The sequence below is a fragment of the Calliphora vicina genome, chromosome X (assembly GCF_958450345.1).
Source record: "Calliphora vicina chromosome X, idCalVici1.1, whole genome shotgun sequence".
Lineage (NCBI taxonomy): Eukaryota > Metazoa > Arthropoda > Insecta > Diptera > Calliphoridae > Calliphora > Calliphora vicina.
In genome coordinates, this window is record NC_088785.1 from 4,470,135 (window position 1) to 4,496,583 (window position 26,449).

At 31.3% G+C, this 26,449-nt stretch overlaps 1 protein-coding gene across 3 annotated transcripts in view; it reads right to left on the bottom strand.

Moving 5' to 3' along the window:
* The window catches only part of LOC135962854 (uncharacterized), a 42,489-nt gene that overhangs the window by 2,550 nt on the left and 13,490 nt on the right, over window positions 1-26,449 (bottom strand). For all 3 annotated transcript variants that reach the window (XM_065514759.1, XM_065514760.1, XM_065514761.1), the window contains 3 exons: window positions 17,094-18,432; window positions 16,804-17,015; window positions 65-3,673 (listed from right to left, as the gene is read on the bottom strand). In XM_065514759.1, coding sequence (XP_065370831.1) covers window positions 65-3,673; window positions 16,804-17,015; window positions 17,094-18,295 — 5,023 coding nt within the window. In that variant the 5' untranslated portion in view covers window positions 18,296-18,432. The remainder of the gene's footprint in view (window positions 1-64; window positions 3,674-16,803; window positions 17,016-17,093; window positions 18,433-26,449) is intronic.

Sequence of the window (26,449 nt, forward strand, 5' to 3'; positions counted from 1 at the left end):
AAAGTAAAAAAAAAAAGTTCATTAGTTTTATTTCTGGTGGAATACGCACATAGAAGTTACATACATGCTAGCATTATGTCATCATCTTTATCATCGTCATCGTCATCAGAATACTGGCGTTGTGCTTGAGATTGATTTATGGGTAGCTGATTCAGGGGCCTTTGTTGTGTTTGGCTTATACTTGAACGTTCTATAGTTGAACGTGAGAAAACATCTAACCCGGAGGCATTATTTGCTAAAACTTTTGAACTACCACTCGCTCTTAAGTTTCGTGAAGGCATGACATGATGATGATGTCTTTCAGTTGATGCTAAAGTCTGCATGCCTAACGAAGTATTTCTAGGTCCACTAACCGAAGTAGCTGAAGTAGCTGACGATGAGGAATTATTGCGGCCATGCATTATATTAAGACCATTAGATGTAATATTGTTAAACGTATCACTTTTACGTACATTGTTAAAGGGAGCTCTTTCAAATGTATTAAAACTTGCATAGCGTGAACTACCACCGCCAGTAGCACTGTTACCACCAACACCGATATTATTGGAATTACTATTTGAATTACAGGAATGCGTGGAATTAGAACTTCGTCTCTCGGGCTTATCATATCCACATCTTTCTAAGGTAGTTAAGGATTTTTTCTTATCACGTTTGTTTAGTATTGTGGGAATATGAGCATCGGGCCAATTATCATGTGGCTGTTGTTTAAATTTTGGCTTTTCAAAATTATTAAAATCATAATTTTCATGAATAGGCTCTGAATAACAAGTGTCACCACCACCATGTAGCAATAACATTTGCTGTTGCAAAGTAGCCGACGAACCAGATGATGAATTTGATCCCATATTCGAATTATTGCTGCTTGAAGCTGTCGTAGTCGAATTTGAAATGGAATTTTTACCAAATTTTTGCATTGTTCCGTTGCCAACGTTAGAATTTACCACCAAAGCAGATCCTGATGTAGCTGATCCTGAACCTCTTAAATCGAAATTGGGATTTTCATAGTGATCCGTTGTGTTATCTGTCAAATAGTCGTTGTACTGTAAATGATTTTCAGGCTGATAATTTATCCTCGAACCATATTCAGAAACATTGTGATGGGCCGAACTGTGCAGAGATTGTGAATCATAAGGATGTTGATAAGTAGATTGCGGCGGTGGTTGTTTAGAATGTTGCTGAACCTGGTGATGTGGATGATGGAAATCACTAGCTGGTGCGGCTGCATTTAGCGAATTCAAGGCAAAACTATCATCATATATCAATTTACCCGTGCGCATTGTGTATGTATGCAAATTGGTATTTGCGTTACAGACTGCTGGGTAATCTGTGTCGAATTGTTCTTGACTGGAACTCGAGGTACAAGGCAAAAAGAAATTTGTCATGTTCGAGTGATTGTATTGGGTATTGTGAACGCTATGTTTTTCGCGCACTGGATTTACACTAATATTTGTATTAAACATTGAATTTCCACCGTTTACCTGGCCAGCAACTACTCTAGGCTCATTGTTGGTTAAATTAATGTTGACTGTATTGCTACCATTACTCATTTTAAGGCCTGTCACCCAAGAGATCAATGTTATAATAGCGATTTCAATAAGGCGCAATGAAAATTGATAACCCCACTGCATCCAATCGATTTCAGCAGTTTTTTGTGTAATTAAAGGTCTGGACGATGAAATGCTTATAGCACCGAAGATTTGCAATGATGCCAGTAATACAAAAAGCAATGCTGTGGCTATGGTTATGTGTATAGCATATGAAAGGTTTTGATAACCGTGTATGTAGTTTTGAGATTTACTTCTTAAAATGCGTTTTAAAATGCGATACAAATACAGATACAAGAGGCCCAAACTAAAACATACAAATATATAGATTATTTGGCATATTAGTGATAATACTCTAGGTGGGGGCGGTGGCAATGAAGATACACTAGTTGCTATAGTGTGTTGATGGAAGTTAGATCCCTGTACTGAGGATACTGACGAGCCGAAAGCCATTGTTTCAAGACCCATAATATTAGCTGCATATGAATATTGATTTTGTTGATAATTGTAATGAAGGTTTTGCTGTTGTTGTTGTTGTTGCTGTTGCATCTGTTGCCTCTTTGTAAGTAATTGCTGTTGTTGTTGATAGTACAAGTGCTGTTGATGATTTTGTAGCGTATAAGATTCGACATAATGTAAAGTAATACACAGAACTACATGTACTCCACAGCCCACGACTACCGTTAAAGGACGTATTAAGGCCGAGTATCGGTTATTCTTGTGGTTCAGCGATTTCAGCGATAGAAACAGAATTAAAACAGCAAATGATATAGTCAGACATGTGGCTGGTAAATTAAGTAAAATTTCCGATATAAATATATGAAAACTGGAATGAATATTATATGCATCGTAGCATAAATAGAAGGTTCGAGCAGTACATATGATAATCAAAATTAGATGTATGCAAATGAAATATGATTGCGAAAAAAGATGGGTAAGTTTGTTATATGTAATCATTTTATATAATGAATATACTGCCAAAATAGTAAAAAGTATAACGGACAAATAAACATGTATATTCCATGCCAAAGACCAGGTCGCATGTGCCGATGAAGATGCTAGAGTTGAAGATGATGTTGAAGATGATATGGACGATGTTGACGAAGAAGTCGATGATGATGAGCTATCTGCATTATTATTTTTACCAGCCGAAGGTGACATATCGAAATTACTTGATGAGGTTGTTGATGTTGATACCGCGGCTGAAAATTCTGCATTTACTTTTTCACTTCCACCAATCGCTGCAGCGGTCGATGGTGTTGAAGTTGTATTGTTTGAAGTAAAAATACTGTCACCTGAAGGATTTGTAGTAATTTTAGTTTTTTGTTGCTGATCGTCGTCATTGTTAATGTCTGAATCTCTCATATTCTTTATTTTGTTTATGTTTTGTTTGCTATCGCTATTATCTAAAGTACCTTCATTAGCTGCCAATAATGAGGAATCAATCAGAACAACTGGTGACGACGGCGGATGATGGTAATTGTGATTAGGTCGCGTAGTTACTTGTTTTAATAAGACTTCTGGTATATCACCTTTACGGCCATTTGAACCACTCAAAATACGTCTAATACTGGGCAGGACCTCCTTTCGAACTTCAGGATTATTTGAATGGTTATATACATTATTATTTGGGTCTAAATATATACCAGATGATGATGTATTTATTCTGTCGACGTTCGAAATATTATCCGAACTTACACCTGTAATTTTTGACGGAGTATTTAAAGCTTTTTTCACATCGGCTTCATGATGAGCACTAATTGTCGTCAAAGAATATACAGGCGATTTTGTGCTGCCAGATGGTATTAGTACCGACGATACGGCTTCATTAGAGTTCGATGTTCCTCCTAGATCTGGAGGTCTGAATGGTATACGCTCATGGCCGGGCATTAAACTAGGCGGTGGTATAGGTCTGCGATTTATATAGCTACCGGTGTTAGGCTCAATTATTCCTTCGTTATTAGTTCCACGCAGAGTTGGTTTGTCAGCAAAGGGATGTTGGTATTCTGGTGGTAGTGGCGGAGTAAAAAATGATCGAGCTGGAGGTGAATATGATGGTATCTCTCCACCCGCGGGAAACATAGAGATTGTGGACATCTGACCACTTGTTTTCTTTAATATATTAGGCACTGAAAAACAATATAGAAAACATAGTTGAAGAATTTATTAACTTTAAGATTTTTTTTTATTTTATTTTATTCATAGTAATATAAAATGCCATTCTTGGCCAATAAATATATATTACAAAGCAGTAATCCTAAATAAAAATATATAAATAAGTAAAAAAAATAACATATTGAGTATTTATTAGTATGTACAATTTAAATGAGCTTCATTGAGTTATTGATTCCCAATCCAAAAGGTAATAAAACGAAATAAAGAAACTGATCCCAGCAGTGATTAAGTATGAATAAAACATGAGTTTAGTTCAACTTTAAACACACAATTTAACAAGATGATTATTAGTAATTGTAAAAAAGATTTAAATATTGTAATTGTATATTTTTTTTATTTTTTTTATTTTTAATATGAATTAAATATAAAAGCAAATAAATTAATAAAGACAATTTTTTTTTGGCTTGGACAAAAATGGTTATTAGTTAGGAAAATAATCCCATCAATTTGAGCCGAAAAGCATTATTAGAATGGGAGAAGACCCTAAGTTCTAAAGGCAAATAATTCCAATACCTAGCAATCCTAAATAAAAATGATTGTTCAAATATTACCAAATGAATCCTTGGTATCAAAATCTTTTATTAACAACTAAATTTTAGAATTGCTTATAGATAAAATAGATTAAATTTATTTTTTAACAATGTTATTATGTTCACTGGTAATACTGTCATGAGTAAATAACGAAATAAGTTGCGTTGTCAGTTTCCAAAATGATATTACAAATGGCAACTGACAGCTATATTTTCTGTTGCCAAATTGGAAACCAGAAATTTTTAGTTATCATATGACAACTCAACTGAAGTTCGGTTGCCATTTTTAGGTACTAAAATTTATTAGTGGAAAAAATTGTATGACAAAAATTTTTTTGTCCAGGTTTTTTCCCTACATCTCAGTCATTTGTGGGCCGAACCGGGTCTATAGCAGATATATTGATGTATGAATCATGTTATTTGGGGGCTACGGGAAGTTTATTTCAACATAAAAACGGACATGGTTATATCGACTACACAATCTATAACGATCCAGAATATACATATATACTTTGTGGGGTCGTAAATGAAAAATTTAGAAATTATAAACGAAATGACAAACTTATATGTATATATCCTTGCCACTCATGGTGTAGGGTATAAAAACAGAATAATTACAGCAGCAATAATGCAGAAACCCAGAGTATTTTAGTAAGCAACGATGTCAATTTTATTATATTTTTATAAAGGAACAAATAAATCATTAATGTTTGCTTGTTTTATACATGTACTTTTGGCTTTTTGTACTGCTAAATCACGAAATTTGTAAAACTAAGATATTTTCATAATCTTTAGCTTTTTCAAAAATTTGAACAGCTTGAGTTGCTGCTTTGTACCCTTGAAGCCAGCCTGCGCTTGCATTGAAATCTCCTGATCGTGTAACTGCTCGTGTATTTTTTTTTTTTTTTGATATTGCCTTAAACATTTCTCCACTAACAGGAAAATTTTTACATCGCTGCTTTAAAAGTCAGTTATGGAGTATTTTTTCGACGCTGGGACATTCCGCTTTTCGCAAAGTTTTTCTTTATTTATAGCCCTTTTATTGTGGCATAGAATTCCACTTTGTATTTTTTTAATGCCTCATATTGTGGACTTTGCTACACCAAATTTATTTGCTAGACCTGTAACTCCCACACATTGTCCATATCTTTAATTATTTCTAGCTAAACTTTTATAGAAAGATTTTTTGGGTTTATATAGCAATAAAAATAGTAGGTTCAAAAAAAGTCAAAAATCTCAGAAAAACCAAAACAGAAATAACGGTGTTGTATAAAAAATGTGTGTAAAAAAATATAGAAACTTAGTTTAAGTGGTATAAAAATACAAATGAGAGTCAAAACTGCATGTAGACAAAAAATAACAAATAAAAACTTTTGATTTTAATTTGTTTTTCAAAAAACAAAACTAAAGTTCACTCTATAGAGGTAGGCGATGTTCACACTTTAGAGTCTCCAATTGTGTTCATACTATCCAGCAAGGTTGCCAATTTAGCCATTTTTCGGCTAGATCTAGCGATTTTATTTTCATTTAGCCATAAAAAAATGGATAGATTTAATCTAACCATTTTATTTTATCCTAGCCTTTTTTATTTTAAACTTTTCTTGAAATTGTTTGGAATTTTTTTAAAAAAAAAAGTAAAACAATAACTTTTATCAAATGAAAAAGGAAAATTTTTTTTAGATGATTTGATGAAAATATTATTAGTTTTATAAGAACAGGTTGCGAAATTGTTTCCAAAGCAAACACGTCAGACGTATTAAAAAATCAATTTTGCATTTCTTTAATAGATCAGATTTTGTTTATAAATAAGTGCACTGAAATTTTTTTAATTTATCAAAAAGGAACATTGATAGAATTATTGATATTATTAGTAAAGGTCTACTGTGCCGAATCTTATATACCCTTCACCAAAATGTACTTTATTTTAATAATATTTTTATTTAAACAAAATTTAAATTTTTTTTAAAAAGTTTTTTCCAATTTTTTTATTTAAAGGTCCTTACTTTTGTAGGTCCTTACTATAGCCTAATATGCATCGTTGCAATGGACTTTGAAATATCTATCATTAGATATCCATATTGTCTATATTAATGACTTAGTAATCCAGATATAGATCAAAAATAGGCAAAAAATATAGGTTTCCTTATATCTCAGCCATTTGTGAGCCGATTTTGTCGATTTTAAATAGCAACCGAGCCGGAAGAATTCCCTATATATATTTATTTGAGTCATGTATGTAAGTTATTTGCCTGCCACTCATGGTTAGTTATTTTGGGTTTAGCCGTTTCTAGCCATTTTTAATTCTAAATCTAGCCATTTTCTGAACTGAACAGTTGGCAACCTTGCTATCCAGTAGTTCATATTATCAAGTGTTCACTCTAAACCGAATCCACTGTAATACACCAGTAAATCTTCAACTCGATAAAGCTTCTGATATAATAATAATAATACCAAAAGAAGTCTTCAAGAATCTTCAAATACAAAAAGTTGGTCAGACAGGTCAAGGTCAATAAAGAAATTTAAGCTCACATTTGTGTCTGGTAGAAATCAAGAAGAAAATGAAAAAAGTCTTCATGATTAAAACTTAAATATGATAAATGCAAATTTTCTAGAGGATGTCGTTTATTAAGGAACCTTCGTTTTTTTATGTTCTATTAATTTGTATGGCAAACAAATTAGTTAATAAATTCCATGAGCATCGAGGTCCGCCTGATAAACTGCTTAAAGCAAACAAACCTTGGGAGTGGAATACCAAACGGAGCAAAAGTTTATAATTACGGACTGGGTGCATGTATCTTTCTTGAGTTCGAAGACGGTTCAATTAAAGCTTTTTATTTTATTTATTTATTTATTCATGTAATATAGAGCCAAAAAGGCCATACAAAAATTCATAGTACATAGAAAATAACCTGAGCAAAAAAATGCACTAATATTATACATTAAAAATAAGTAAATAATACAATGTTCCCTAAACGGCTCCCCAGCCATAACCAAACTAATATAATCATCGATACAAAGGCAATTAATGAGAAATAACCAGTCCAAATTAGTGGTTCATGGTAAGAATTGAAAAAATTTAAGTAATTTAAGCTTAAAAACATTATTAGAATGAGAAAAGATTCTCAATTCAATTCTTACAAAAAAAGATCTCTCATAGAATGAATAAACAATTCTATGCATTATAATCTGCGGATTGCGGGTAGAACGACTGAATGTAAAGTTTCTACATAATGGTGCAGGCTTGTGAGTTTTCATTATTTTATAAAAAAGTAGCAACGAACGAACCTTTACAAAAATAGAAAAGGGGGTCATCAAGATTCTACCAAGAATAAGATCAATGTGGCAATCAAAATTTAATTTATAGTCAAGTAAAATACCAAGGCATTTAAATTGGTTAACAAACTCCACTCGTACACCATTAAGAACAATATTAAAATCAACAACAAATCGATCTGAAGGTCCAACTGACATTGCATTAGTTTTTTCATAATTAATAGTTAAACTGTTTTCATTAGTCCAATCAGATATACACCTAAGACTGAAATTAATGTTATTCTTCGGAACATCTTTGAAGTCACGATCACATTTAAAAAGTAAAATCACATCATCTGCATATAAAAATGACTTACACATAGAAGAATTTACTTTTGAAGGTTGATCATTTATATACAATATAAACAGGATCGGGCCAAGAACTGATCCCTGAGGAAAACCAGAACTTAAAGAAAGTAAGTTGAGCTATCGCCCTTTCTAGAAACAAACTGCCTTCTATCCTTAAGATATGACAATATTAGTCTACAACTCGATTTAGAGAATGCAAATTGTTCACTGAGCTTATTAATCATTAAACAATGATTGAGACAATCAAAAGCCTTAGAAATATCCAAGGATACAAGAACATTAAGTTTATCATCATTCACACTAGATCTAATAGATTCAGTAAGATTCAAAAGTAACGACGAAGTATTAAAACCCCTACGAAAAGCGTATTGAGACTCATAAATGTTCATACTAGTGAATTCAAGAACCTGTAGTGCGATTCACTAACTTTTAACGAACCGACAATCGTAATGTTTATCGACATAAATAATTGCTTGCAGTAACGATAGTGTGATTCAGTAATTTATTTTTAACGATTGTTGAAGATATAACATCTCTGTCTACAAAATATCAAAATAAGCTAAAAGTAGAAAACCATTATTTGACACATAATGAAATAATTAACCAGTGGTGTAGTGAGTACAACGTTGACTAGCAATCGGAAAGTTGTTGGTTCGACACTTGGCTGCGACTTGCATTTTTTTATTTATTTTTTTTTAGTAAATACATAATTTTATAAATAATTCTACTAACAAAACAACATATTTCCTGCCAAAATATAAAGGATTACTTTTGGGACATCGCGAACAAAAATAAGTACTTGAATAATTAGTAGTACTATAATCGTCAAATTCCCATATTTTTTATATTTTATTGTAAATATTAATAAGTTAAGTAAACAAAAATGTGTTTCCATTATTTTTACGATAGTTCCAGCTACAAAAGATGAAGATGACGAAGAAAAAATTGCAAATACACTTTATCGATTAAATAAACACAACTTAAATTATTGTCGCTAACATAACGAAAGAAAAACTGCATAAAGTAACAGCTGACTTCAACCGACAGCGTATGTCGTTAAAAATGTTAATGAATAGCAATTTCGATAAATTTTCGTTATATTTATTTTAACGATACGATTATCGTTATAAAAGTTAGTGAATCGCAGTACTGATCTCTGAGCAGGCTTTCCATTACATTAGAAAGAGCAGGCATAAAGATGTAAATTGAGACGTCATTAATATTGTATTAAATAAATGCAAAAGATATGTAGAAATATGCGGGAAAAAATCTTTATAAATCTAATTGAGATACCATCAGTCCCAACCGAAACAGTTTTAACTTTGTTTAAAGCCTCTAGAACATCGACTTCATTCACACAACGAAAAGAAAACGAATTTTCAGAAAACAAGGAGCTATCAATGTCAACAGGCTATTTCCCATGCGTCCATTTTTTAAGAAGAGCCGAAATATCGTAAGCCAAATTGACAACCAAATTTAATAAAATGATATACGACAGAAAATTCAAACTAAAACTTGACCATAAGCCTTTACTTGTATTTTCGGGAAAAATACTGACATAACTGCTCACCAAGCAAACGAGCTTCAAATTCCGATTTCGAAATCGGAATCAACCACAAATGTTGATTATACAAACGTTTTATCACGCAAAGTTCCCGTAACATATACAACATGAATAAGAAAGAAATCGAACAGGATCAAATATTATGCCAATTGTCAAGAATTGGGTTACCATAAACAAACCGTTTCCGATAATGGTGTGTTCGCGTACTTTCCAGTAAAAAATATCCAGTAATTTTATTTTAGAGAGTAAAAAAAAGTACACGAACAACAATTTGTAACAATAAGTTGTGTTTTATTATAAATCAATTTAAAACGTTTGTTTTGTGTTATTTTAATTCTTTTATAAATATCAACCCAGTACAGCCTTCTATAGTAGACATTATTTTAACAAACTTTTAAAATTATAATCGGTAGAAAAGTAGCATATTTGCCTAATAATGATTTTAAGAATATAAGAGAACAATTTCATAGTAATCTATTTTATCAAGGAAATATTGCAGTTGCTGGAAATTTTAATTTAAACCTATATGAACCGGCTAAATCTAATTTAATTAGAACTTTTGGTAGTCAAAATGGTTTATCTATTTGTCATAACACTATTCCTACTTATTTTAATGTTAGTCATGAATCATCTGTTCTTACTATGCTGTTATTTTTATTTCAGTCGACTTATCATTCATTTCATAATGATACAAACGAAAAATAATAAAAACAAGTAAGAGTGCTATATTCGGCTGTGCCGAATCTTATATACCCTTCACCAAATTATACTCTAAAATTTTAAATATTTTTAAGTAAACAAAATTTATTTTTTTTTCCAGTTGTTTTTTGAATTTTTTGGAAAAAAAATTTTTCGATTGTTATTAAATTTTTTTTTTAAAATTTAAAAATTTTTTTTTTTTAAATTTTTCAATTTTTTTTTTTTTTTTTAAATTTAAAAATTTTTTTTTTTGTTTTTTCAATTTTTTTTTTTAAAAAAAAAAATTCTGGTTCAAAATTTTTTTCCCGATTTTGACCCATTGTAGGTCCAACTTACTATGGTCTTATATACGTCGTTGCAAATGTCTTTGAAATATCTATCATTAGATATCCATATTGTCTATATTAATGTCTTAGTAATCCAGATATAGGTAAAAAAAATAGGTCAAAAATCGAGGTTGTCTTGGTTTTTTCCTCATATCTCAGCCATTTGTGGACCGATTTTGCTGATTTTAAATAGCAAAATGTCTGACAGAATTATTGAAGATTTGGATCCCGAAGATATCTGGGGTCTTCAGAAAACTGATTTCAACAGACAGACAGACGGACAGACAGACAGACAGACAGACAGACAGACAGACAGACAGACAGACAGACAGACAGACAGACAGACAGACAGACAGACAGACAGACAGACAGACAGACAGACAGACAGACAGACAGACAGACAGACAGACAGACAGACAGACAGACAGACAGACAGACAGACAGACAGACAGACAGACAGACAGACAGACAGACAGACAGACAGACAGACAGACAGACAGACAGACAGACAGACAGACAGACAGACAGACAGACAGACGGACATGGCTTAATCGACTCCGCTATCTATAAGGATCCAGAATATATATACTTTATAGGGTCGGAAATGAAAAATGTAGAAATTACAAACGGAATGACAAACTTATATATACCCTTCTCACGAAGGTGAAGGGTATAAAAAGGAAAAATTGTATGTTAAAATCTATTTATTTTTCTTATGAAACATGTATTTACACACGTAACGTTTTATCTTTAACAAAAATGTGTATAAAAATAAATTTAAGTAGACCTTTATCATCTATATAAATTAAAAATGAATGTCTGTCTTTTTATTTGTTTGTGCCATAGAGGAGCCTAAACCACTGGACCGATTCTGTAGAAATTTTTACTCTATGTACTTCTTTATCTGGAAGGAGCACAGCTTTCTTTGCATCTGTGAATAAAATGTCGTTCGTTGGTAATTGCATCAGTTGAGGACGGGTGGACCGATTTGGAATTTTTTCTTGTCAAATGTTCGTCATAGTCCAACTTAGGTTTTTACGGAAAGAAAAATTTACCATTTTACGCCCACTTTTTTAGATTTATCTAAAATTGGCTAACGGCTGTTCCGATATGGCTAATTATTTTTTAAATGTTCGTAATAATCCAATTTAAGTTATTACTGAAAGAAAAATTGATTTATAGGAAAACGGCTGCACCGATTTAGCTAATTTTTGTTAAATAATCGTAGTAATCAAATTTAAGTTTTTACTAAAACAAAAATTGACGACGCCCACTTTTTTCGATATACATATGTATCTAAAATCGCAGAACGCCTGGACGGATTTTAGCAATTTTTTGTCTGCAAATATTTAACCAAAGGCAGTGACTTGGCTGAGTTAGTGCGGAGAATTCCAACGATGAATTAAGTAACGAAACAATTTGGCGCATTTTTCATTTTCCATTCATGAAAGACATTCAACTGTTGTTCATTTAGCCGTACATATGGAAAATGCCCAAAAAGAGTACAATACTGAGGAGAATGTATTACAACGAGTTAATCGAACGCCATCTACAACAATGACCAGATGTTTAGAAATGTGCCGAAATGATGAATTTGCCCCAACGCTGCTATACTCCGAAATGCCAATATATTACTTGGAATCAATCGACAAAGAAATTTCAACATCGGAAACAAGGAACAAAGTTATGGTCAATAAGGCTAGGTTGTTGAAAATAAAGAAAAATAAATAAATCCAGTTCCAGGTCGCATTTACACAGTCTATCAAAGAAACGATGAGTCTTTCTATTTGCGTTTACTATTAGTCAACGTTCGTGGCCCAACATCATTCCAAGATTTACCAACTATAAATGTTGAATTGTGTGACACGTATAGAGAAGCGTGTCAACGCTAGCGATTGTTAGAGAATGACACTCGGAGATGCAGTGCTTTCGTCAAACGTTCATCAAATACGAACATCTCAACATATGGGAAGCATGTTGAGATAAACCGACTGATTTGTGAAGCAAGTACAAAGATACCATGTGTGAGGATATTTTGCATAAGATGCGTATTAGAACATCAAATCCACATTTGCAACTGAGCGAGGACATGTGATTGATGATCTGAATTAGGCATGACAGCTCCCAATCGTCCGATGCACGATACATTCAATCAAGGGTTGCGACGCGGAAAACAATATGATTATGATGCCTTAAGGGAATCAGTTCGAACAAACGTTCCACTGTTGAATCGTCAACAAAAATATGCGTACGACACTTTTATGAACGTTGTGAAAGATGGAACTGGAAGGATTTTTTTGCATACTCCCGGTTGAACTGGAAAAACTCTTTGATCTTTGGTGGCATTAGACAAAACTTTGCAATATTTACGTAATAACTACATTAAACGTAATAACTACATTAAACGTATTATACTATTTTTAACAACGTTAGAATCTATTGTTGCTTCCTTTTTTATGCAACTTTGCTGGAAGTATTTTACTAGATTCTAGCGAGTAAACCGTTAACGGGTCCTTAAATATTGTTTGCCACCAAATTATGCTTGTTATTTTAGCATTAAAAAAACACTTGTCAAATTGTCTTCGACATAAGCACTACGTGCATCTTACTAAAAAACGAAATATATTCCTTCTACGAGGCAATATTTATTTACAATAAAAAGAGATCTTCGTCTCTAATTTAAACTTGAAATTTGTTTGTTTTATTTTTATAACAATTTTGGAAAACTTGGATTGATACCAAATAAAGTATTTTCCAAACAATTGCTGGACATTGGCAACGGAAAAATCCCGATTTCCCATCACTTTCTGCCAGTTCACCGAATCAAAAACGTGCTATATTGGCTGCGAAAAACATTGATGTCGATGAATTGAATTTTAAAATTCAAAGTGATATTGCTGTCGAATATGTCTAATGGTGACATTCAAATCGGAGGATTCTGTTACTTCCCAAGATGATGTCGTCAACTATCCAACTAACTAAAAATTACAGCCTCACAATCTCCATCTAAAAGTCTGATCGGACCACGACTTTGTAATGACACCCGACTTGCTGTAAAAAACCTGATGCATAATGTTATCGAAGCAACAATACTTAAAGGAAGTACAAAGGGGAAGACGTTTTGCTACCACGGATCCCTATGGCTCCATATGTCGCCTGTTCCCGTGTCGACAAAAAAAAATGTCGTATATCGCCGCCACATTATTAAATTAAAAAATTAAAGATTGTTATTCTTTTTTTCTTTATCTTTATTGTTAGATAAATGATTTGATAGGGACCCAATTATGAATTTAATTTAATATTAAAAATTGGAATTTGCATAATATAGGGAAATTCTACATCATTTTGTTAATGGTAACTGTTCATTATCTAAAATGAATTTGGTTGTTATATTTTGTTTAACTGCGTTTTGAATGTTAATTTATATGCATGTAAATAGTAGGGATCTTTGTGCTGATTCCTGTTAATCTCAGCTTTAAATTTGGAATGACAGGATAAATAACATTTCTAATTCATACTATGCTCTGTGGGCAAGATGGTTTTGCATTGATTTGTAACATGACTTGGACCGTACGTTGTATGTAGCTTTAATACATAATGCTTTTGATTTTTTCTGTGATTGGCCATATCAAAGTCTGGGGTAATTATTCATATTATTCTTTTATATCTTTTTTGTTGTCAGTTTATCAGGTTGTTATGTGGTGGTAGTCCAATTATATTTGAGCGCCGGTTGACAATGTTTTGGTTTGTATCATTTTTGAAGATATGTTTTCTGGGTTGAGTTTTACGCGATGTTCACTATTCTGATAATGGCATGTGATATAGATCTAAATTCATTGATGCTATTACAGCAGTTTTCTTCCTTATTTGATAACTATTTAGCAACTGTCAATATTATGTAAAAATGGATTTGGTTGTGTTGAGTGAATGTATTGTAGATTACAAGTAGTTGGTTATATCATTGTAATAAGCTTGTGAGTTGAATTTTCATTGCTTCAAACATTTTCTATATATTGATAGAGACAGATAACATTTCATTTATATCTACTGCGCATAAAAGTTTTTATCGTTTGGTTTGTGGAAATTTCATTAATGTTTTTTTCTAAACTCAGATTGATTATAGAGAGGGAATGGTCTTGATCATCAGGACTGGCACTCTTAATAATGTCATTCCCATCTGTTATCTCATTCTTAAGTTTTTGACGGGCTAATCTTAATATTGTTCTTTTCTTTGTTCATAGTCATGTGTCATTTGCTTTGTTTTCTTGTAATTTATTCGGCTTTTTTTTATTTTCCGTCAGGTTGTCTTTCAGTTATATTTGCTCCTAATATGAATGATACAATTTTGGTTATCATAGATCCTCTTATGTTTTTTGACTACTATCAATCGTGGTTCTTTATGGGGTAATTAATGTAAACATTGTTAATGGATTTTTTTCTATTGTCATATGATTTTCTGCATTCTTAGTCATTGTCATGTTAATTTATTTCCATTCTGTTGTTGTGGATTTTATGAGACTGTCTGACTGTGTTATGTTTGTGTATTCATCAAGTGTTGTTTAGTAATCTGTCGTGTTGTTTTGAGTTACATTTAGAGTTTGATTTACATGTTGCACTAATGCAATTGGATGGGGCGCCAAAATAGTATATATGTTTGAAGTTCAATTTGCGGATAGTGTGTAGACATTGATTTGTGAACTGTGATAAGTACCCTTCCGATGAATTTATCATTATCTCATAAATTTATTCGAACTTGTTTTGATTATTGTTTGAATCACTTATGATATTAGGGTTTGTGTATTGTAATTGATTATTAGATATTCACCCACCTATATGACATTGTTTGTCATATAGGTTGGCCCCTCTACTGTTTATATCTCTAAAGGTGGTATCAACTAATTGTCATTCAGTGACTAATACTTATATACATATACATATTATATTTGGCCCTTACAGTTTTTTAGTTGTACTGAGTACCTTGCTTTCTCTTTTACTTTGTTGATTATTTCTGTTACACATATATTTTATCAAATTTCTTTTTTACTAGTGGAAACTAGTTTTCTTATCAAGTTGCTAATTAACTGACATCAATTAAAGAATCATTATCTAATAATGATGATTTATAATATATTATGTTGGAGTTTAAGTTTTGACTTTGTTTAATTTTATTTATAATAATTATTTAAATTATATCACAATTTTAATTTAATTTATTTTATATTTAAATTTTTTAATGTAAACTATTTTCTTAAGTAGAAATTTATAACCGGTTATGGCCAATAAGGCTAGGTTGTTGAAAATAAATAAATAAATTAAATAAAAAATTAATAAGATAGTCAGTTTAAACTATTATTTTTGATCTTAAAAAGTTGTAATAAGCTCTAAATATCTTCACATAGTAAAATTTTAGTGTTTTATCCTATTCAAATCATCTTGAAAAAAGTTTCACGTTTTTTCCGTCGTGTTTGACATACACATGGAATTGCCCAGAAAATGCTACTCTATAACATCTGTATTCATCTAATGTAATCATGTGTCAAAAATGACAAAACAGTTGTAATGCTTTAAAATAGGACGTTTCTTCCTTTGTCCAAATCGTTCAAATGACACAACATATTCGAATAAATACTCAGTATAAATGAATTTATAATCATTCTGAGATGCGAAGTACATGCCATAACTGTAAAAAACATGATGGCATTTGAATTTAATTTTTAAAGTACAGGATAAGGGTTAATAGAACAATTGGAATACTTAAGGTAGGATCACACGATTTCCGCAATGCACCAATTATTGGTATATTTTATACCTCAATTGTGTGATTTCACAACTTATTGGCTCATATGTCAAACCATAACAATATTGTGCTTATTTGGCCCAATCAAATGCAACCCTGCTGCGGCAATAATGTGAAAGCTTGAGAGGCAACTATGCACTATAATATAAGTGTTCATTGTTGTATTTATTGTAATAATAATTTAAAAAAGTGATGTGGTGATTAGGGGCAATATAGAATAAGGCCATCAGTGCCTCTTTTTGTGAGCTCTCTGACCCATATACTTCTTTTATTCACTTTTTTCTTCATCAAACAAAACAAAATTTAACATCTAGCCCAACAGCTGTTTCTCATAGTTGCCGTATTCTAAAACAATCGTGTGTCTGGAATGCGGCTATTATTGTCTCTAAACCTTTTTGCGGCAATTTACAACAATCAAATTTATGCAATCATGTGATTGCAAAGAATTTTATTGGGCACAAATACAGCACAATAAAAATTGTATAAAATTGGAGTATTGCGGCAATCGTGTGATCCTACCTTTATAGATACGTTTTTTTTTACTTACATGATGGTTTCGGTGTTGAATTTATTAAATGTCTGTGTCTGTCACGATCATGATTGTGATGACGATTTGGATTTGGATATGTTGGATTACTATTACTCTTTAAAATATCAGCATTTGGTGCTGAAGTTGGCAAAGCGTGATCTCTCTCCAAATCTAATTCGTAATTACGATGATGAATATTTAATTGGGATTGATGGGATTTTTCTTGATATCTAGATATAGAAAACAAAAAAATAAATAATTTTTAATTTGCATAAATGATTAAAAAACTGAATTAAATCAAAAAATACCTTAATGTAGTTAGTAGGGGTGTTGCTATTGTTGTTAAACTTGGCACATAACTATTTTCCGGAATACTTCGCTTGGTGGTTGAAGTCGTGCCATAGGCAACTTTAATTAAAACAGCAGCTAAACTTCGTTCCAGATTATCTAATTTATCCAGATAAGCACCTCCAGAAGTCACACCCTCAGTAGAGGATGTTATAATAAGACTTTTACTAGCAGGAAGATACGTATCCCCTCTCTCTCCACCGTCATGTTCCAAATTAAATAAATTTTTTGATAATTTATTATTAATACTGCTGCTGTTTCTAGCGCTGCCGTTAGTACTGTTATATACTAATATATCGCTGCCATTCCCAAAATCAGTGGAACCCAAATCTATGCCGATAGGAGATGATTTCGACATCAACAGACCTTGTATGGGCCCTAGATATTGTGTTAAAGTTAATAGTATAACAAATAAGACATGTAAAAGGTTGCATTTTCGCTGTTGAGGATATGAAAATGACATTATTAGCATGACATAGTTAAGGATAGAAACGAAGCTCCTTGTGCGATGTTTGTGATGATACCATCGCTTTTGTGTTTTGGCACATAAAAACTGTTTTCCTTTATTATTATCATCAGCTGTAACATCTATATGATTTTGTGGGTTCTCATTTTCAAATGTTGAAATGTATTTTGAGTTGGACGTCATATTATTAACATGCAATAATGAATCGTTTTCAGATATAATTGAGCGAAAACTTGAATTGAATAAACTACAATTGTATTTTTTACAATATTGTTGTTCTTCATCGTGATGTGCTATAGGTATCCTTGGTGCAAGTAATCGTCGATGATCACTTAATAGGCAGGAGGATGAGTTGAGGCTTTCATTATTCATGAACTCTTTTCGTAATAACTGGCGTTTTCGATTATGCATTTTGGCTTGTTTTCTCCAACTTAGCCCTTGCATTTTAGTATTTATTGGCCCAAACGTATCCGCTTCACTTTCTTTCTGGAAATCCTCCAGTTGCTCTCCGTCATCATCATGGTTGTGAACACAACATGCACTTTTATTATTGTTAATTTCATATTTTATGAAACATTCATAATAAGGAGAAGTTGCTCTATCTGCCTTCCCAATTAAGGTATTTACTTTGTATTCATATTCAATTACTGCATTACTATTAAAGCTATATACAACATTCACAGTATTTGAGTTCATGGCTGTTCGAGTTTTTTTATGTATACACGGATATGAAAAATCTCCTAAAATTAAGTGATGTTCCCCGATTAAAAGATGTTATAATTGTCATCATAGTTTATTTACATCTCGTCCTTGAAACAACCCAAAATATAAATCTGTATTGAAAAAAATACAAAAATAATATAATAATAATAATATTAAAAAAATGTTAATGATGATGATACAATAATACAATATAAACTTTTGATAACTATGCATCTCTTATACTAAATCATAGTAAGACATAACAAAAATGTTGTGTGTATGATTGGCTGAAATTTTAACATTTATAGCTTAGTACTTTGCTTATTTCGTGTTATTTCTTTCATTCCAAATTTTTTTTTATGTAGTTTGACAGCATTTCGCACGAAATTTTGAACAGAGTACTTAGCTTATAACAGCATTTTCTTTAGCATGGTAAAATATTAATTTTAATAATAGCAATATATAATAACAACAATAATAATGAAAACAGATCTTGTTTACAAAAGACTATAAATTTATACTTTTTATAAATTTATACTTCATATGATGACGAATAACAGATTTACAGTAATTATAAAAAAGCCCTAACTCATTTAAAAAATCGTTTGAAAGAAACACCCCTAACTCATTTAAAGTTGAATGCATATTTTTTGGTTTATAATAAAACAAACAACTTTTCTAAAAATATTTTTTGATATATTACAAATTTTTAATGTTTTTTTTTTTCAATTTCACTTTCTGATATTATTGAGTTTTTGCCTTCTCCTGTAAAGTAACTAAAAGTTGAGATACGACCTTTCTATATTGAGCCATCGATATATGTAATAAATATGCTGGGACCTAAACAAAATTTAGTACACTCTTTGAAATGTCATGGCCAAAACATATTTTAAAGAAATCTAATAAAATCAACTAGAATATTTTACATTAATAAAGTTTAATTTTATTAAGTTAAAAAAATCAAAAAAAAAAATCATCTTATTAAATTTTAACACAAAATATCGTGAAACTTTAACTTTGTCTTTTGTGCTTTGAATAATATATTCGTTTTAAACGCCAACAGTAATCACATAGCATATTTGTGTCCCAATGGCCTTGATATCGTTTTTGAAGCTTCTTTAAATCCTGGTGAAAGCTTCTTTAAATCCTGATCATCACTGACGGCACCAAGATTAGATGGAAAGAAATAAAAATGAGAATGAAGAAAGAGAATTTTCAATGACATTCTACAACGCAATTTTTCGTCAGATTTTAACATCTGGTTAATAAGCTGTTCTGCATTTTCGGTTATGTGGTTCCATAAAAACCCTTTTATAACTGCTTTCAGTGATAACCAGGCCACAAGGTGATGGATACCACATACGTTTGGAACATTTAATCTATGACTCATTACCTATTCATTCCAGCTAATAGTTAAGAGGGTACCGAAATCGTGTAACGCAGTGTAATTATTCTGGAAATTTCAAAGGAAAAAAGCCATCACAAGAAAATATAGGAGTGTCGAGTCAAGCATACCATTTTGATATATTTTATCTATATATATAAAAGTGAATGTGTGTTTATATGTACTAGGATCGCCTGGTGGTCAAAATTCGACCACTAATAACGAAATTATACAGTTACTTTTGTTTATACGCAAAAATATTTTTCACGTTTGTGTACAAATAATGCACGTGTATGTATTTAGATGTGCATAAACATGTTGTTGTTGTTTTTCAAGCTAATTTAAAATGCTTTTTACCACTTTTATGGAAAGAATTTTTTTAAAAAAATGTATATTGTGCACATCTAGAGAAAATAATCTTTTAAACCATATAATTTTCATCAAAATTGGTGGACAATAACATACTTAAAAGTGTACCACAAAAAAACGTGTGGCCTATTTATATATAAGATTTAAGTATATTTGTTGGTTTGACGTCTAACCAGACGGCTAAACCGCTAACTAGATTTGCTTGAAATTTTGACTGTATGTTTTTCTATATCTGGAAGGAACAATAGGATACTTTGAATTTGAATTTTCAAGTGGGCGTGGTACCTCCCATAGAAAGTTAATATTAAATATCAAATATTTTGGAAACTATATTAGCTGTAGTCATCAAAGTTTGCATGAGCAATTCCACCCTTTGTATAAATATTTGAAGCCAAAATGGGAGTAGTTGTCACAGAGGTCGTGGCACCTCCCATACATACAAACCAAATACTAAAATTCATATCTATTTGTATAATTGTGATATGTAAAACATTGAATCTTTGTATGAAATAATTATTTAGGCCAAAAATGGGCAAATTAACAGTAGTGGGCGTGGCACCTCCCATAGATATGATGACAAATTATATATAGGGAAAGCTATAGCACCTATCAATATTAATATTTAGTACAGAAATGCGCGCACTACCAACAATATAAATGTAAATGTTAAAATTTTTATGTATACATTTGAAACCCTTATATATATATAAAAGTCAATGTGTGTTTGTTTGTTTGTTTGTATGATTGTTTGCGTATTTGTAATGACACTCGACATACAGTATAAGGAAATTAATGAACAGTCTAATAGGGGCGACTTTTATAACTGGGAAGTATAAAGGGACAGATGTATTGCTGCACGTATTCCGATTATAACTTCGGAAATGCCATTGATTTTAATCGATTGCAGTTTCCTATTTGCTTAGCATTTGCAATGTCAATTGATAAAGCTCAAGTTCAGTCTTTTCAAGTTTGCGGACTAAGTCTAGACAATCCATGGAAAGTTTTCAGTTGCATGTTCGCGAGTAGGAAAACCCAACATTAAATTCAAATATTTTTGGTTCTAAACTTTTGTATTTTATTACAATTCACATAAAGGTTAGAAAATATGAAATAAATAACGTACTTTTTATTACATTAGAAACTAATTTTATATAGACTACTATATTGTAAATCATTACTTTACGGGTGGCGAATCACACCGGGTTTTAGCTAGTATACATATATTATGAAATATTTTCAGTCTTTGATTTTAATTATTTTTTTTTTTTGTCAGAAATATTTGTCAAACTTCGATTTTTATTTTTTTTGTCAGACTTTGATTTTTATTTAAAAATAATTGTTATTTTTTTTTGGCAGATATAAAAATTAATTATTGAGTTTTTTTTACATATACATATGCAAATAAAAAACAATATTACATCTTATATATAAATAGGCCACACGTTTTTTTGTGGTACACTTTTAAGTATTGGTGGACAACCAATATTGATGAAACATATATGGTTTCAAAGTAACTGTATAATTTTGTTATTAGTGGTTGAATTTTGACCACCAGGCGATCCTAGTATACATAAATATGTCTGACAAAAAATCAAAGTCTGACAAGTTTTATTTATATACTAGTTGATCCGACAGACGTTGTCCTGTCCAAATTAAAAAATAATTGTGTTCGATTTGTGAGAAGCTGTTTGAAATGTGTAAAAATGTTAAAAACAGAAAAAAACATATTTTTGAATGATAAACCTAAGTCAAGTATTACTTACAATAACAAACTACTTGTAAAAAATGCGAGTGTAAAAATTTTTACTCTCATTTGCGATTCTAATTCTAACCCTATGCTTGTTCAAGTAACCAATTAAAATAAAGAAATACTTTTTTCGATTGATTTGCTGTAATACAGTAATTTTGACTTACCTGCACAATCAACTTTGCACGATATTTTGTGCAGGTAAGTTAAAAATGCAGTTAGCCTCAATGCACTTACCTGCTCATTGATGCTGGTAAGTACATTTACAGTTTACTGCCCAAAAAAGCAGCTAACGGCAAATAATTTACACGAAGCTTTGTGATTTTTCCGTCTAAAAATAACGTCAAATTGATATTATAGCTACTTTTAAAATTATTAAGAAGTGTACAACATATTTTTTCATTCAAAACCGTATTTTTCTTATTTGTTTTGATTTTATAGCTTCCAAAAGTATTATGCACTTATCTTAAATGTGCAGGTATGAACAATACACTAAAATTAACGAATTTATATGGAGTTTGGTAAATAAATATACAAAACACAAGTTTTGTGCACTTATATGCAAAATGCTCTTAAGTGAAAGGCAGGTAATTCAAAACTACTGTATCATAATTTCGTTCATTGGAATGCTCTATGATAAACGACATATTTTGTTTTGTTGTCTGGCGCGTAAACAAATAATGCAGAAGTTGATCCTAGAAGCATTGTTAACTGTCATTGCGAATGCAAGCCGTACCGGAAACTGCTAGCGTTTAAAATCGAACGGCATGTCGGTCGGAACCATTGGGATCTGTGGTATCAAAACGTCTTCTCATTTGTACTTTCCTATAAATATTGTTGCCTCGATGACGTTATTCATCAGGTTTTTTACCGCAAGTCGGTAATTAATGGATTCCACCGAATGAATATTAAATTTCAATTCGTCGACATCAATGTTATTTGCAGCCAATATAGAACGTTCGCTAAACCAATCATGATTTTTGTAATTTTGTGCAATTTTGTGAGTTCGGATTTTGTTTGGAAAATACTTCTCGTTATGCAGCTCGACACACATGTTCACAGTCAATTTGGGTTTCTTGGCTTATTTCTACGAAACGGACGACTTCATATATGCATTAAGTACATCGGCTGGCGTTGATCGTGGAATCACTGTCAATGTTTGCCGAACAACAGATTCAACAGTAGAACGTCATGCCTATCTCAGATAATACCTAGTTCGACATCATCACCCCATGTCCTCAATTAATATCAAAGCCCTGTTGTAAATTTCCTCGCTCAGTTGCAAATTTGGATTTGATGTTCTATGTTATTCGAAATTGTTTTTTAATTTTGTTCCAAATTTTTTTTTTTAATTTTTCAAAACAAAAATGCTTTTAAATTTATTAGTGAAAAAAATTGATGACCAAAAAAATAGTTTGATGAAAAATAATTCGTGTTAAAAAATATTTTTACCGATTTTGACAAAAAAAAAAGGTCAAAAATCGAGGTTGTCCCGGTTTTTCCTTATATCTTAGCCATTTGTGGGCCGATTTTCTCGATTTTAAATAGTAAGCGAGCCGGAATTCCCGATATATTGATGTATCAATCATGTTTGTAAGTTATTTGGAGGCTACAGAAAGTTGATATCTATAACGATCCAGAATAAATATGAAAAATGTAGAAATTACAAACGGAATGACAAACTTATATATTCCCTTGCCATTCATGTTGAAGGGTATATAAAAATAATATTATGATGAAATTTTTGTTTATAAAATTTGTTTAAAAAATTAAATTTTTTTGGCAAATAAAGATCATTTAATTTTGGAAAGTAGAAAAAGACTTTTTTCTTTGTAAAAAAAAAATCTTCAATCAAATAAATTTAAATTTTTAATTTTGATTTTTCCTATACATACATTTCCATTATTATTATTTAGACTTGCCCTGATCATAAATGATCACACACCTAAAGGACAACGGACTACCAGTATTATCAAAATCAACACTGAAATCCACGTCCTCATGAGCTACATTCACACAATGGGCATTAATATCATCATCATATTCACACTGAAACTCATTGTCACCACTAAAACCCTTTAAAATACAATTTTGTATAATAGTTTCTTCCTACTTTCGTATAACAGTTTTTACTGTTACGATTCCGACAATATACTCTGCAGTTACCATCAGACCTAGATCTCAAAAATGTTGACTAGGCTCTATTCCTAAGAGATACAGCCAAAACTATGTTGTTAGACTTCTTCCTATTGTCAATCCCACTAGAAATTCTTTTACGAACAATTGGAACGAAATCAAACAAGGATCCAGCAAGTGAACTTAAAAGGCACCACACAAAATCCACATCACCGGAACCAAAAAGAGATATCGAATAGGATTTTATTGGAATATAATATATATAATAATATATAAATTTTGTTCAAAAACCTCTATGTAATTTAAACTTGTTCTATCTTCTTCAATCTATATATATCAGTTGAGAACTGCTGGGCCAATTTGGAAATTTTTTTTTAAACATTCGTCATGGTCCACCTTAGGTTTTTACGAAAAGAAAATTTGACAACGCCAACTTTTACGCCCACTTTTTCGATTTATCTAAAATCGTAAAACGGCTGCACCGATTTGGCTATTTTTTTTAATGTTTGTTGTATTCTAATTTTTGTTTTTACTGAAAGAAAAATTGACCACGCCCACTTTTCTTTGATTTATCTAAAATCGTTCGCAATAGTCCACAAAAGATTTTTACAGAAATCTAAATTGTCCACGTCCACATATACGCCCATGTTCATTAATTCGTCGGGTAATTTGATGTACAAGTTTAACTGTATAGGTCACGAATAAGGTTTTTAGGGAAAGAAACATGCTTCCCATTCAAACCGACTGATTTGATATTTTGCATTACATGCGCATTAGAACATCAAATCCAAATTTCCAACTGATCGAGGAAATTTACAACAGTGCTTTGATAATAATTTAAGACATGTGCTTGATGATGTCGAGCAAGGTATTATCTGAGATAAGCATGACATCTCCCAATCGTCCGATGCTCAATTTTTCTTTCAGTAAAAACAAAAATTAGAATACAACAAACATTAAAAAAATAGCCAAATCGGTGCAGCCGTTTTACGATTTTAGATAAATCGAAAAAGTGGGCGTAAAAGTTGGCGTTGTCAAATTTTCTTTTCGTAAAAACCTAAGGTGGACCATGACGAATGTTTAAAAAAAAATTTCCAAATTGGCCCAGCAGTTCTCAACTGATATATATAGATTGAAGAAGATAGAACAAGTTTAAATTACATAGAGGTTTTTGAACAAAATTTATATATTATTATATATATTATATTCCAATAAAATCCTATTCGATATCTCTTTTTGGTTCCGGTGATGTGGATTTTGTGTGGTGCCTTTTAAGTTCACTTGCTGGATCCTTGTTTGATTTCGTTCCAATTGTTCGTAAAAGGATTTCTAGTGGGATTGACAATAGGAAGAAGTCTAACAACATAGTTTTGGCTGTATCTCTTAGGAATAGAGCCTAGTCAACATTTTTGAGATCTAGGTCTGATGGTAACTGCAGAGTATATTGTCGGAATCGTAACAGTAAAAACTGTTATACGAAAGTAGGAAGAAACTATTATACAAAATTGTATTTTAAAGGGTTTTAGTGGTGACAATGAGTTTCAGTGTGAATATGATGATGATATTAATGCCCATTGTGTGAATGTAGCTTATGAGGACGTGGATTTCAGTGTTGATTTTGATAATACTGGTAGTCCGTTGTCTTTTAGGTGTGTGATCATTTATGATCAGGGCAAGTCTAAATAATAATAATGGAAATGTATGTATAGGAAAAATCAAAATTAAAAATTTAAATTTATTTGATTGAAGAATTTTTTTTTTACAAAGAACAAAGTCTTTTTCTACTTTCCAAAATTAAATTATCTTTATTTGCCAAAAAAAAATTAATTTTTTAAACAAATTTTATAAACTAAAATTTCATCATAATATTATTTTTATATACCCTTCAACATGAATGGCAAGGGAATATATAAGTTTGTCATTCCGTTTGTAATTTCTACATTTTTCATATTTATTCTGGATCGTTATAGATATCAACTTTCTGTAGCCTCCAAATAACTTACAAACATGATTGATACATCAATATATCGGGAATTCCGGCTCGCTTACTATTTAAAATCGAGAAAATCGTCCCACAAATGGCTAAGATATAAGGAAAAACCGGGACAACCTCGATTTTTGGCCTTTTTTTTTTGTCAAAATCGGTAAAAATATTTTTTAACACGAATTATTTTTCATCAATTTTTTTCACTAATAAATTTAAAAGCATTTTTGTTATGAAAAATTAAAAAAAAATTTGGAACAAAATTAAAAAACAATTTCGAATAACATAGAACATCAAATCCAAATTTGCAACTGAGCGAGGAAATTTACAACAGGGCTTTGATATTAATTGAGGACATGTGGGTGATGATGTCGAACTAGGTATTATCTGAGATAGGCATGACGTTCTACTGTTGAATCTGTTGTTCGGCAAACATTGACAGTGATTCCACGATCAACGCCAGCCGATGTACTTAATGCATATATGAAGTCGTCCGTTTCGTAGAAATAAGCCAAGAAACCCAAATTG